At 45.9% G+C, this 15408-nt stretch overlaps 1 protein-coding gene across 2 annotated transcripts; it reads left to right on the plus strand.

Annotated features, from left to right (window-relative positions):
* Window positions 1-4206: 4206 nt before the first annotated feature.
* Window positions 4207-12272, plus strand: tob1 (transducer of ERBB2, 1). 2 transcript variants are annotated; one of them, XM_018097742.2, is made up of 2 exons: window positions 4207-4416; window positions 10371-12272. In XM_018097742.2, the coding sequence occupies exon 2, from the start codon at window positions 10481-10483 to the stop codon at window positions 11411-11413; it is 933 nt and encodes a 310-aa protein (XP_017953231.1). In that variant the 5' UTR covers window positions 4207-4416; window positions 10371-10480; the 3' UTR covers window positions 11414-12272.
* Window positions 12273-15408: the final 3136 nt, after the last annotated feature.

The following is a 15408-nucleotide window of genomic DNA, read 5'->3' on the forward strand; positions in this document are numbered from 1 at the left end:
CCATAAAACTATGGCACATAGGGATTCCCCTGTACTAAGCACAATTCAGCAGGAACAGCCCCCTAAGTTTGCTCATAGCCTGTACAGAGAGATACCATAAAACTATGGCAGCATAGGGATTCCCCTGTACTAAGCACAATATAGCAGGAACAGCCCCCTAAGTTTGCTCATAGCCTGTATAGAGAGATACCATAAAACTATGGCACATAGGGATTCCTCTGTACTACGCACAATTCAGCAGGAACAGCCCCCTAAGTTTGCTCATAGCCTGTATAGAGAGATACCATAAAACTATGGCACATAGGGATTCCCCTGTACTAAGCACAATTCAGCAGGAACAGCCCCCTAAGTTTTCTTGTGCACATTGCAGGTTATACCCATACTATCTAGGGAAACAATATGGCAGATTGGAATGACTAGGCACACCATGAGCTGTACGTATAATTAGATTATATTTTGTCCTTGATTAGATAGCAACTTGCTTATAAGCATTATTACCCAAGCTGCATTTAGAGAGAGACGCGGCTGGGCCATCAATCACGTGCTGAAACTAGAAAGTGACAGGCTATCTAAGGATGAGCTCCCTTGCACAACTGCAATCCTACTCCATGGCATAGGCACCCAGGAGCAGCGATATAAATAGCCGGAGAATTCAAACATATGCCAGAGAGCTATAGATCTGCCCCCCGAAGAATGGGGAGTTTAGCCAGTAATTAGAATGCTGTGTGGCCAGGGTGGTTGTACAAGGTGGGCCTGATGCTGCTATTTATATGATTGCCCCCCCTAAGGCTGGGCAGAACCCCAGTGCCATCGTTATGTATTAGGTAACTAATGGCAATCATTCACGTTAAAGGGTTTGTTCCCCTTTAAATTACCTTTTAGTAGAATGTTAGACTGCTATTATGAGACAATTTGCAATTGGTCTTCACTTATTTATTATTTGCGTTTTTTTTTAAATCATTTAGCTTTTTGTTCAGTAGCCCTCCAGCTTGGAATTTCAGCAGCTACCTGGTTGCTAGGGTCCAATTTAACCTAGCAACCAGGCAGTGGTTTGAAAAAGAACCAGGAATATGAGTAGAGCAGGGCCTATATCGAAGGATTAATAATAAAAAGTAACAATAACAATAAAACTGGAGCCTCACAGAACAATAGTTTTTTGGCTGCCGGGGTCAGTGACCCCCCCAATTGAAAGCAGGAAAGAGTCAGCAGATGAAAGGAAATAATTAAAAAATGAAGACTTTTATTCTGGCCATCTTTCATAGCTGCAATCACCAGAACCATTAGTGGGCCCCCGAGTCCCACTGAAATGAATGAGGAGCGACAAAACAGCCAAAACTGCATTGTGTATGTTTAGAATGAGATTCAGGGGGATGGAACATAAAACCTTTGGATGACAAAGGGGGCCTAAACCCCAGGAAAAGCAGTCTGCTTTCAAGTTGCCAGGAACGCTCAACATAGCAACAAGAACAGGAAATGAATACCCATGGCAGTACTGGTTCCTATATAATAAAGGTATTGAGATGCTTGCATGAATTAATCCTTAATGGCAGAAAATAATATAGAATGTAGGGGCAGAGATAACTGTACCACTGTGCCCTCATCCTAGATTCCATGGTTCCTGGATGCTTTTTGATCTATGCCATAACGTATATTGCCAATCACATAGATTAATGGGCAACCTGGAACTGTAGAGTCTATGCCGATGTGGTACTGTGGAAACATGTCACGTGGCAATATCAACAACTTATTAATGGTTAATCTATATGTTCTTGATACATTGTATTATTGAATAATTACATATAAGGTCCTTCCTACCTATGCTGCCATAGTTTATGGTATCTCTCTGTACAGGCTATGAGCAAACTTAGGGAGCTGTTCCTGCTGAATTGTGCTTAGTACAGGGGAATCCCTATGTGCCATAGTTTTATGATATCTCTCTGTACAGGCTATGAGGAGCAAACTTAGGGGGCTGTTCCTGCTGAATTGTGCTTAGTACAGGGGAATCCCTATGTGCCATAGTTTTATGGTATCTCTCTGTACAGGCTATGAGCAAACTTAGGGGGCTGTTCCTGCTGAATTGTGCTTAGTACAGGGGAATCCCTATGTGCCATAGTTTTATGGTATCTCTCTGTACAGGCTATGACCAAACTTAGGGAGCTGTTCCTGCTGAATTGTGCTTAGTACAGGGGAATTCCTATGCTGCCATAGTTTTATGGTATCTCTCTGTACAGGCTATGAGCAAACTTGGGGGGCTGTTCCTGCTGAATTGTGCTTAGTGCAGGAGATAATAATCTGAACCTTAATAGATAAATTGAAGCATGGGACAAAAGTCAATCACAAATAACCTTGAAATACTAATTTCTACATTATACTAAGCATTATCTTTTACTTCCCCTTTAATACATTTCTTTTTGCTGTGTGTGTTGGATTAACTGGTCACACACGTCAAGCAGGAAATGTAAGTTGAAGGAATATGAGTGGAACGCGCGCATGCCTTGTTCTGTTCTGAATGTGTTTATCCCTATGACAGCAGTCGTAACAATACCTGAGGGAACTTAAAATACAAAAACACAGAGTCACTGTCCCTTAGAGCTGACAATCAGCATATTTCTGGAATGTCTTGCGTCCTACCTTGCTAGAGTCAGCCTTTCTAGCCCTATGGCTGTGTGGCTTAGTCAGGATCTATACTTTGCCTGGAAACAGCACAAGGGTGGAAGTTCTACTGGCAGGGCTACCAAGAGGGCCATAGCAAGATATAGGGCACCCTTACCCAGCCCCCCTACCAGGTTGCCAAGGACCAAGCAGCCAATGTTAGTGTTCTATAAGGGCTCTGGTACACGGGGAGATTAGTCACGAGTCTTTTTCGGCGATTTCCCGAAATCGCGCCGCCGCGTCTGCCATCCCGCCGGCGACTTACATGTTCGCCGGTGGGATGGCAGAGGGAAGGCAACTCGGGGAGATTAGTCGCCCGCGAGCAGGGAGTTTTGCCACGGGCGACTAATCTCCCCGTGTACCAGAGTCCTAAGCCCACACACCACTAATCCAATTCAGAAAGGCACCTCTAGGCCACTGTTGTTCTTAAGGGTATAAATATAAATACAATTCTGGATACACTGGACTTGAAAGACATGAACATGATATAGATCCTATGGGGCACTTGTACCCGGTTATAAATGCAGAGTAGAGCAGCAGGGTTCACGGGCACCATGTCCGACTCCTTCCCTAGCTCTATGGTAACATAGTAAGTTGGGTTGAAAAAAGACGTACATCCATCACGTTCAACCATAATGCCTATATATAACCTGCCTAACTGCTAATCCAGAGGAAGGCAAAAACCCCATTTGCCGCAGAGGGGAAAAAATTCCTTCCTGACTCCAAGATGGCAGGAGTGGTTCCCTCGTGCCCGTTGGAAGGACCTACTGGTAAATAAAACATTAGAGAGGTTATTATATGATCCCTTTATATATTTATACATAGTTATCATGTCACCTCTTAAGCGCCTCTTCCCCAGTGTAAACAGACCCAACTTGGCCAGTCTTTCTTCATAACTGAGACTTCCCATACCCTTTACCAGCTTAGTTGCCCTTCTCTGGACCCTCTCTAACTCAATCATGTCCCGTTTGAGCACTGGAGACCAAAACCAACAGCATATTCTAGATGGAATTTGGTGGCCATCACTGACCAAGTCCAAGCACAGTTGTTGTCATGTCCATAACAGCTTTAATCCCACACACCATCTCTGTGGCCAGCATTGCCAGAGGGCTTGGGGACAGGAAGTGAGGTGGCCCAACATGTCTGCCCTTTATTATAGGGCTGTATCTGAGGAGTGTGGGGGTGGGCCCAAGAAGGGTACTGTGTAGAGACATTAGTTTATTTAGCTTCCTATCCTGTTAGTAACATTGGCATTAAACGCCATATTTAGTGGTTATTTGCCCACCAATGACATTACTGAGGGACGTCCCAGAACTATAACGCAAAGCTGTGAAGTGGGAACTTCTTAATGTACGCCACACCCAAGCCTGGCCCCAGCCTGCCTCCCCACTTTGGCTTGGCAGCCACCTCACAGGCCAGGCACTAACTTGCTCTATGTTTGTGCCAAAGTACAGCCATCGGGAAGCCTTAATCCCGCCCACTGCAGCTGGCTGCTCCCCCTATAAATAGCGCTGACTGACAGCTTTCAGGCCCAACCGAGCGTCACAAACAGAAGCACATCGGAATAACCTACGCACCGATTGGCCGATGCTTGTGAGGTACCCAACCTGCCTGGTGACGTCAGCGCACTCTCCTCGCATTCTGACAGGAACATCAGCCATTCGGGACGCGACTAGAGCCGAGAGCTGCTCCGCCATTGGTTGTGTGTCCGCCCTGCGCCCGCCCCATTGCCCTTAGAATGGCGGAGGCTACGTATAAATAAATGTAAGTGACAGGCAGAGGGACGTAGCGAAGCCTGTGAGAGGGGTACGGTGTTATTGGCAGGGAAGCAGCCGGGCCTCTCGCACACGGTGAGTTAGGGGTTGTACCGAGGGGGGAGGGATAGGGGCAGGGGGAGACGGCTCCTAGGGGTCTGTGGGGCCGCACTCACACACACGGGCATAGGGGCACTGTATGAGGGGAACCCTGGGCACCGCCTCCCCTACTCACTCACCCACCCTTATAACTACTCCTGTGGGGATTAGTATTGCCTGCGCAAACTGCCCTTTAACTCTTTATATGCTGCCCCCTATCCCCTGTACCCCAGTACCCCTATACAGCTGCGCCCCCACCACTTGGCCGGCCTCTGTACCCTACCCACCATAGCCCTGTAACCCCTTGTAGCCTGGCAGCCTCTCTATCTTGCCCCTGTAACCCCTTGTAGCCTGGCAGCCTCTCTATCTTGCCCCTGTAACCCCTTGTAGCCTGGCAGCCTCTCTATCTTGCCCCTGTAACCCCTTGTAGCCTGGCAGCCTCTCTATCTTGGCCCTGTAACCCCTTGTAGCCTGGCAGCCTCTCTATCTTGGCCCTGTAACCCCTTGTAGCCTGGCAGCCTCTCTATCTTGGCCCTGTAACCCCTTGTAGCTGGCAGCCTCTCTATCTTGGCCCTGTAACCCTTGTAGCCTGGCAGCCTCTGTATCCTTGGCCCTGTAACCCCTTGTTAGCTGGCAGCCTCTGTATCTGGCCCTGTAACCCCTTGTAGCCTGGCAGCCTCTGTATCTTGCCCCTGTAACCCCTTGTAGCCTGGCAGCCTCTGTATCTTGCCCCTGTAACCCCTTGTAGCCTGGCAGCCTCTCTCTTGCCCTGTAACCCCTTGTAACCTGGCAGCCTCTGTATCTTGCCCTGTAACCCCTTGTAGCCTGGCAGCCTCTGTATCTTGCCCCTGTAACCCCTTGTAGCCTGGCAGCCTCTGTATCTTGCCCCTGTAACCCCTTGTAGCCTGGCAGCCTCTGTATCTTGCCCCTGTAACCCCTTGTAGCCTGGCAGCCTCTGTATCTTGCCCTGTAACCCCTTGTAGCCTGCAGCCTCTGTATCTTGCCCCTGTAACCCCTTGTAGCCTGGCAGCCTCTGTATCTTGCCCCTGTAACCCCTTGTAGCCTGCAGCCTCTGTATCTTGCCCCTGTAACCCCTTGTAGCCTGGCAGCCTCTCTCTTGCCCCTGTAACCCCTTGTAGCCTGGCAGCCTCTGTATCTTGCCCCTGTAACCCCTTGTAGCCTGGCAGCCTCTCTATCTTGCCCCTGTAACCCCTTGTAGCCTGGCAGCCTCTCTATCTTGCCCCTGTAACCCCTTGTAGTCTGGCAGCCTCTATATCTTGGCCCTGTAACCCCTTGTAGCCTGGCAGCCTTTATGCCTTGCCCCTTTAACTCCTTATCTGCTGGTTAGCCTTTAAGCCTTGCCCCTTAGCCTACCAGCTGTCATGCCTTAACCCCTTTGAGCCTGTCTGCCTTGTCCCTTAACCTTTTCTAGTTTTTCAGCCTTTATACCTTGCTCGCTTAACCCTAAAGACCCTTAAGGCCTGTCGGTCTTTCTAACCAGCCCCCTTAGTCCCTTATAGCCTGACAGTCCACTGAAAGCCTGGCAGTCTCTATACCTTACTATATTCTAGTCTGTCACTCTCTATTATTTAACCCTTTAGACCCTTTATGACTGCGTTCTAGAGTAGGGCAGAGAGGGGATTTACCCTAGGCCTATACTATCACAGGGGGGCTTTGGAGTTAATGTGTAATTATAATAGACATAGTTACTGCTATTGGGACTGTCCCACCTACAAGGATAGTTGGGAGTTGCAGGTTGGAAATCCCAGAGTCCCCTGCGGTTTGAGGCTGCAGCCATTTGGATATGTACATATGGCCCCCTTATAGACTGAGCTCCCATACCTTGCCCCTTAACTCTTATACATGCCATATTAGCCCCTTATCCTGTCACCATTTTACCTAAACATCTTATAGCCAGTTGCCTAAGGGTTAAAAAGCACAGAACTGCTAGTAGCAGCTACTTGTCACAACTACAAAAATAGACAGAGACTGATAATTGTCTCTATGTGTGTTTAGCAGATGAAATTCTAAGTAATGTCTATGGCAGGGGATTTTCTGGCATTTAGTAGCCGTGAAAAGTAGTTGCTACTCGGTAGCTGTGTGTGTCTTCCCCCCCCATAGTGAGCTAGACCCGATAGCCTCTCTCCCCTGTCTCTGGTATACCTTGTGCCCAGGGTAGGTACACTGTGTCCTGCCAGTGCTACAGATAGGCCAGCAGCTTACTGGGACTGGCACATTGTATACATTCCTGGGTGTGTGTACAATGTGTGTGCATATGTAATAAAATATAAATATATATACACCTAGATATGTACAGGTAAGTGATACAAGTTCTTTATCCACTTTGGAATCCTAAAATATCATTGTTCATAATTATTTGTGAGTGTGGAAATTGCCCCCTTGCCCATATGGCATATAGTTACTGGCCAGCTGTACACCTAGGCCCATTTATAGCAATATGTGCCGTATATAGGACATTCCTGCTCATAATAAACCCTTAATGCAGTAACAATCTCACTTCCGCTTGCCATCTGTTGCGCTACAGCTCACTTCCTGGCTCTAGTGGGGGATGCTGGGAGATGTAGGATTAAGCCGCTAACATTAAGCACCAGTTCCAGACTAAAGACCAACTACAATTTTTTTTTTCTTCTAGCTTTACACTGGATTATATGTACTAGGGATGCACAGAATTCGGCATTTAGCACTATTTTGCAGAATTCTGATGTCAAATCCTTAGTTTGTCCAAATCCTTAGTCATGTGACTTTAAAGCCCTGGGCAACTGAATGCAACTTTTTTTTTTTTTTTTTTTTCCCCTCAAGACTTAAGGACTTTAAAAAAAAAAAAAAAAAAAAATTCCTTTCAAGCGGAATATCCCAATTTGATTTTGTTTTTGAAGTTGTAATTGGCTGCATCGTTAATAACTAGCTATTAAGTTGTTAATGAACTGGCTGCCTAAGTAGGTGCGATTATTAGGCCTGTTTGTCCTTCTACTCCCTGGTAATGCCCTCTAGCTTCCAAATATCAAAATCTGCCCCTACAGGCACGGCTAAAGGCTTCTGTATGATATTCTGTATGTGTATAAGTCAGGCTGGCCCAAATGGTACCTCTGTACCCCCCCTGGGCTCTTGACCCAAACTAACGCCTTGGTAGAAAGGTGACCACATAACGGCCCCTCATACGTTGGCCCCAACCGGTTTGGGGATAGTGGGTGTTGTTCCGACTGTGCCGCCGTAGTGCGTTAGTTCAGCCGGAGCCTGCTGGGCAGTGCAAGGGTTAAGAGCAGTTTCAGGCGTTCCTTGGAACAGTTACAGCTTGGGTGGCACTCAGTGTTTTCATTCCACCTGTGCTCCAGTGAAAGTGCTAGAGCCAGCGCCACAGCACAAGGGAGGTTACACAGCCTGGCTAAATTGCCCTGTCTGGTAAATTTTAATTATTGCCTCTGGTTGTCTCTCGATCTTTAGTCCGTACCCCACCCTTGCTGAACTAGCAAATGTGTAAAGGTCGCCTTACACGGGCCCACAGATTGGCTTTCAGTAGGAGGCAGAGCAATGCGCAGAGCCCTTTGGGGGGGGGAAGAAATGGCTTTGCTCTTTGGGTTGCCCTGTAGCCACTGCTGCTCTACAGGTTCTACTAACAACCCTAATACTGTATCCGACTCATTGTAACCGCCCTATTACTCTGCCCTATTACTCTACCCTATTCATTATTACTCATTTTCCCTTATTACAGTATGAAGGTACAGCCCAGACTGTTTGTTTGTATGTTTTCATATAGGTTAAGGGCTGCCATATTGTTTACTTTTGACAGTTAATGTTGTTTGGGATAAAAGATACAAAATGTATAATCTGTACTTGCCCTTTAAGCAATAAGGGATGCACAGAATTTAGGCTTTGGTTTGGGATTCAGTCGAGACCCTAAAAGGGGGTTGTTCACCTTTACCATAACTATTATGTTATAGAATAACTTATTCCTAGCAATTCTGCAATTGTTCCTCATTATTTATTCTTTATAGTACAGGTATAGGATCCGGAAACCCATTATCCAGAAAGCTCCGAATTACGGAAAGCCTGTCTCCCATAGACTCCATTTTAATCAAATAATTCAGAATTTTAACACTAATTTCCCTTTTCTCTGTAATAATAAACCAGTATCTTGTAATTGATCCCAACTAAGATATAATTACCCCTTATTGGGGCAGAACAGCCCTATTGGGTTTATTTAATGGTTAAATGATTCCCTTTTCCCTGTAATAATAAAACAGTACCTGTACTTGATCCCAACTAAGATATAATTACCCCTTATTGGGGGCAGAACAGCCCTATTGGGTTTATTTAATGGTTAAATGATTCCCTTTTCTCTGTAATAATAAAACAGTACCTGTACTTGATCCCAACTAAGATATAATTACCCCTTATTGGGCAGAACAGCCCTATTGGTTTATTTAATGGTTAAATGATTCCTTTTCTCTGTAATAATAAAACAGTACCTGTACTTGATCCCAACTAAGATATAATTACCCCTTATTGGGGCAGAACAGCCCTATTGGGTTTATTTAATGGTTAAATGATTCCCTTTTCTCTGTTAATAATAAAACAGTACCTGTACTTGATCCCAACTAAGATATAATTACCCCTTATTGGGGCAGAACAGCCCTATTGGGTTTATTTAATGGTTAAATGATTCCCTTTTCTCTGTAATAATAAAACAGTACCTGTACTTGATCCCAACTAAGATATAATTACCCCTTATTGGGGGCAGAACAATCCTATTGGGTTTAATTAATATTTTATTGATTTTTTTTTAGTAGACTTAAGGTTTGGAGATCCAAATTACAGAAAGACCCCTTATCCGGAATACCCTTGGTCCCGAGCATTCTGGATAATGGGTCCTATACCTGTATTCATTTTTTTTGTGTGTGTGTGATTTGCTTCTGTTTCGACCACTTCAGCTTTTAAATGTGGGACGGGGAACTGCCGCTCTGTAAGGCTACAATTTTATTATTACGTTTTATTATCTTTATGCCCTTTTTTTATACTAATTTCACTCTATTATTCAAAACAATTGCCTGGTTGCTAGGGAAAATATGACCCTAGCAACCAGATTGTTGCTGAAATGCTGAACTGTAGAGCTGCTGAACTGAAATCTAAATCACTACAATAAAGATCAATTGCAAGCTCTCAAAATATCTCTGGTAAAATTGAATTCAAAGGTAAATTACCCCTTTAACTTAGTGTAGTTTTTCATTTCCAGATTTCGTTTTTTTGATATCTCTACTTTTCTAAAATTTTAATTTTGGATATTCACCGTTCAGACATATATTTTATGAAAAATTTTTATTTGGTCAAAGCCAAAAATGCTGGGTTCAGTGTAGGGATGCACTTAATTCCCAACCAAATCCAAGCCTGAATATTATTTTTCCTGAATTTGGTGTTCGGCCGAATCTTATCCCTACTTGAGGTCGCCAAGCGAGCGCATCTTCACCTGATATCCCCACCTATGGGTGGGCAATATTGGGGAGCGTGTAGGCTAATTTGGCCCTGGGGCCAAACGATCGAATTATATTGGCGGCAATGGGCAGTCGTTTCGGGGACCGCATCAACGAGCCGATGCGGTCCCCAATCTGACTGAATTTTCTAACCTGTCTGATTTGATATCTGCCCGATTTCAGGCCAGCTATCGGTCGGGCAGGCCCCTCGGTTCTGCCCCTACACGGGCCGATAAGCTGCCAAATCTGTCCAAGGGACCCATATCGGCAGCTACAATCGGCCCGTGTATGGGGACCTTAACTCATATTGAAATAATCACTTCTCCAAGTGACGGCCATTGTATGGAATCTAATGGATCTTGTTTTCCTTCTGTTGCAGGAGGAACACTGCGGGGTAACAGTCGATTTGGATGAGATTACATTCCGTTGGCCAGTTGGGCACAGTCTTTGTATTTCTGGAGACAAGTAAACCGCACTGGTTTTGCCGCTATGCAGCTTGAGATTAAGGTGGCACTGAATTTTATCATTTCATATTTGTACAACAAACTGCCGCGGCGGCGCGTCAACATATTTGGCGAAGAACTGGAAAAGCTGCTGAAGAATAAGTATGAAGGGCACTGGTACCCCGACAGGCCCTACAAAGGGTCAGGGTTTCGCTGCATTCATGTAGGAGAAAAGGTGGAGCCCATCATCCAGCAGGCAGCCAACGAAAGCGGCCTGGAAATCGAGGACATCCGCCGGAACCTCCCCCAGGACCTCAGCGTCTGGATTGACCCGTCAGAAGTGTCCTATCAGATCGGCGAGAAGGGGCAGATCAAGGTTCTGTACGTCGACGATAACTCCGAGAACGGCACGGAACTGGATAAGGAGATCAAGAACAGCTTTAACCCGGAGGCACAGGCGTTCATGCCAATCAATGACCAATCTTCTTCCGTGTCCAGCTCCCCGTCGCCCCTTTTTAACGAGACTGCCGCCGTCAGCCCGACGTTCATGCCGAGACTCAATCAGCCTCTCACCTTCACCACCGCTATGTTCGCTGCCACCAAGTTCGGTTCCACCAAAATGAAGAACAACCGCAACAAGATCGCGCGCTCCTCCCCCACTCAGTTTGGCCTGAACGTCAACCTGTTGCAGCAGAGCGCGTTGTCTTCCTCCATGCACCCTATGTACGGCATCGGCCTGCCGCAGAAGCCCTCCGCCCTCTCCCCCAACGCACAGGAGTTCAGCTTCCCCAGTATACCGGATCCAGGCAGACCCGCCATAGGCTGCCCCAACGACGGAACTCTTCCCTACAGTAATGCCTTCGATATGTTCGCAGCCTACGGCGGCCTGAATGATAAATCGCTGGTGGATGGTTTGAATTACAGCCTAAACAACATGCAGTACAGCAACCAGCAATTCCAGCCGGTTATGGCCAACTAGCCGCCCAAACACAAGTATTGAACAAGCTGCATGAGCCCAAGGTTACCATTTTGTTTTTTTATTCCTTAATCTCTTCAGCTTGTTGCCCTTACACATTCAATACATTCAAGGTTGGTTGCATAAGCACATAGACCATTTTTTTGTTTTTGTTTTTTTTGCCAGCGAAGTGCAAATCTTGTGTTCACTACATTTATAAGGAACGTTGCTCCTTACAGTATTTAGAAGCTACAAATACATATTATATATTTTTTTATATAATAGGCCTTGAGATTTGTTTTTCTAAATTGGGATATGTTGATTATTTATATTTACAAATGCATACAGGACTGGAGGCCCCTCCCCCTTCCCCCTTGCCCCGCCCCCAGCTCTGGAAAGAAGAGGGCTTTAATGAAAAGCGATTACGCCTATTGTAAATAGCGTAAGGCGGCGGGGATTCAGTTTCCCAGCCCTGTATGGGGAGATTGACATAAAGCATTTCAGAATTTCTATGGATCTGTGATTCCAGCTACAAAACTCCCTTTTACTTTTTTTTATTTCTGATTGTAATTTTTATTTCTTTTCCTTTTGAGACACCAGTTCAGAAAGTTTATTAGAGTTTTTTTCCTCGCTGTAAACCTTAAAAAAAAAAAAAAAAGAGATGACCGAGGATATATGTATTTTCAGAGTTGTATTTTCTGTTACAAATTTAAAAACAAAAAAAAAAAAATTTTTGCTATATAAAAGATGGAGATGTTGTAATTTTTGTATCTAAATTGTGCAATACTTGACAATGTTAAAGTATATTAAAGTCAGTGTCTTACATGTTAAGAGCTGAGATAGTTTATATTTAGTTTGTATTAAAATTATTTTAAATGAAAAATTTCCTTCCACGATTGGTTTGTGGGTGCGAATGCGCCCGTGTCCCACCCAAACAGGTGCTTATTAAGGTTAATGGGGGGGGACCAATATCTGATTACACAGGAAGTGCCCGGGGAGCACAATGAGGCAGCGCTGCTTTTGTGGCTTGAATGGATTTTGCAGTGGCCGAGGGGTCAGAGAGCCGGCGCATCAGCACTCTGGGCCGGTATTGGGGGATTAATAGCAGGGCGGGGCCTACTCAATAGAACTGCTGATTGAATTTTTAGAGACAGAAGTTTATTTAAGGATCAGGTTGCTGTGCAAAATGGGAGCGCTCATGTAAACAGGACTGTAAGTGGGGCTTTGTTCTATGGCAGCATAGGGATTCCCCTGTACTAAGCACAATTCAGCAGGAACAGCCCCCTAAGTTTGCCCATAGCCCGTACCGAGAGATACCATAAAACTATGGCACATAGGGATTCCCCTGTACTAAGCACAATTCAGCAGGAACAGCCCCCTAAGTTTGCTCATAGCCCGTACCGAGAGATACCATAAAACTATGGCACATAGGGATTCCCCTGTACTAAGCACAATTCAGCAGGAACAGCCCCCTAAGTTTGCTCATAGCCCGTACCGAGAGATACCATAAAACTATGGCACATAGGGATTCCCCTGTACTAAGCACAATTCAGCAGGAACAGCCCCCTAAGTTTGCCCATAGCCCGTACCGAGAGATACCATAAAACTATGGCACATAGGGATTCCCCTGTACTAAGCACAATTCAGCAGGAACAGCCCCCTAAGTTTGCTCATAGCCTGTACAGAGAGATACCATAAAACTATGGCAGCATAGAGATTCCCCCTGTACTAAGCACAATTCAGCAGGAACAGCCCCCTAAGTTTGCTCATAGCCTGTACAGAGGTACCATAGAACTGGAATTCCCCGGTACAAAACACAGTTCAGCAGGAAGAAGTAAGGCTAATGGTGACTATAACCTCATACTGGGTTTCTCTGGCTGTAAGTTTCAAAGTACTGTACATACCCCCCCCCCCCCCCATATTCTCTGTGCTTATTCTATACCCTAAAATCAGACAAAATCATTATTGTGACTAGTGAAACCAACCTGGGCCTGCCGGCAGCGCAGCCTCCGCTTGCCCGTAGCCTTCCCTTCAGCTGCCAGAGACATTCAGGCCTGGGCGGGAGGCTGACAGCACTGACTCTCTTCCAGCCTGCTGGGACAGCCATTATGAAATCTCCTAATAATATCTTTATATGGCGCTGCTAATATTAACCCAGTCGCTTGCACGGCTGCCCCGCAGAGCTTACTTACACTGCTAAATTTGGTACCTGTGGGAGGAGGAGCTAAGGGGACTCGCACCTTGCATGGGAAATGCCTCCTGCCTGGCTGCATGGGATTAAAGGGGAACTAAAGTCGTCTTTTCCATGTATAGTTCATATGTCTGGAGTGGAAGCAGCTGTGACTGATGGTCAATATAACCCGGGACAAACTAACAGCAGAGGCATTTGGTGGCCCCATGTGAAAATCATGGGCAGCGATTTCTCTGGCCAAACAAACGAGTCTGGTAATGGGGCAGAGCGCAATGTCAGCAGTGACCCGATACTGCCCCCCCCCCCCCCCCCCCCCCGGAGGTGCCTCTGCTGATACCTACACAAAGCAGTGATAGCACAATGGGCACAGGGAAAGTGCTACAAGGCTATGGGAGTCTGGCTAAACAGAAACTCAATGATTTATTCTGAATGGGGCCACGGGGGTGGGGGGGGATTCCCTTAGACACCAGATAAGGGCTTGTATAACAACACAGTTCATTTATATAGGGGGCTTGGGAAGAGAGAGCGCCAGTGTTTGGTTGCTAGGAGACGCTCACTTCTGCTACATTTATTCAGTAGTCGGATAAGCAGTGAATGGTGTTTAGGAAAAAACCTGAATAATCACTACAAACGTGTAAGTGGGTAGGAGCTGAGAGAGACACGAGTGGTTATTGGTTATATTGTGTGTTTCCACTCTAAAGTTTGCTCATAGCCTGTACAGAGAGATACCATAAAACTATGGCACATAGGGATTCCCCTGTACTAAGCACAATTCAGCAGGAACAGCCCCCTAAGTTTGCTCATAGCCTGTACAGAGAGATACCATAAAACTATGGCACATAGGGATTCCCCTGTACTAAGCACAATTCAGCAGGAACAGCTGCCTTAGTTTGCTCATAGCCTGTATATACACCAGTATAATACAGTAGGAATACAGTGAATGCTGTATGTGTCTCTGTCACAATCCTGAGAGTGCCGCCGGGGCAGTAGGGGTATTACACACACACAGAAGGGAACACTATTTCCATCCCCATAACACCCAGACCGTTCCAGGCACAGAATGAGCAGCAGCATTCTAAGCTCCCGGACACTGTGGCATTTGTGTCAGAATCCCCCACAGCAGCCCACTCCTATAGGCACGGCCTGCAGGGTCCCCTGTCACACAGGAACTGATACACTAAACGCAGCTAAATCTGTGCAACTCTGACTGTGCTACATTGTGGGAAAATACATTATGTACTGCAACAGTAACAGATTGAACTCCTTTGGCCCCAGTGGGGTTTGATTGTGTTTGCCCATAACCTCACTGCTTGGCATACGCCAGCCCCTAGATACCCCCCTAGATAATGTACCCCCTACTATAAATGTTAAGGATATTAGCAGTCACTGAGGGGTTCTGTGCCCATATAAAGGCACAAGGCTGCAGGCTGAGTTATACAGGGAACTCTGAGTATCACTCATGTATTATAAGGGATAATGTACCCCCTACTGTAAATGATAAGGATATTAGCAGTCACTGAGGGGTTCTGTGCCCATATAAAGGCACAAGGCTGCAGGCTGAGTTATACAGGGAACTCTGAGTATCACTCATGTATTATAAGGGATAATGTACCCCCTACTGTAAATGATAAGGATATTAGCAGTCACTGAGGGGTTCTGTGCCCATATAAAGGCACAAGGCTGCAGGCTGAGTTATACAGGGAACTCTGAGTATCACTCATGTATTATAAGGGATAATGTACCCCCTACTGTAAATGATAAGGATATTAGCAGTCACTGAGGGGTTCTGTGCCCATATAAAGGCACAAGGCTGCAGGCTGAGTTATAC

The sequence above is a fragment of the Xenopus tropicalis genome, chromosome 10 (assembly GCF_000004195.4).
Source record: "Xenopus tropicalis strain Nigerian chromosome 10, UCB_Xtro_10.0, whole genome shotgun sequence".
Classification (NCBI taxonomy): Eukaryota; Metazoa; Chordata; class Amphibia; order Anura; family Pipidae; genus Xenopus; species Xenopus tropicalis.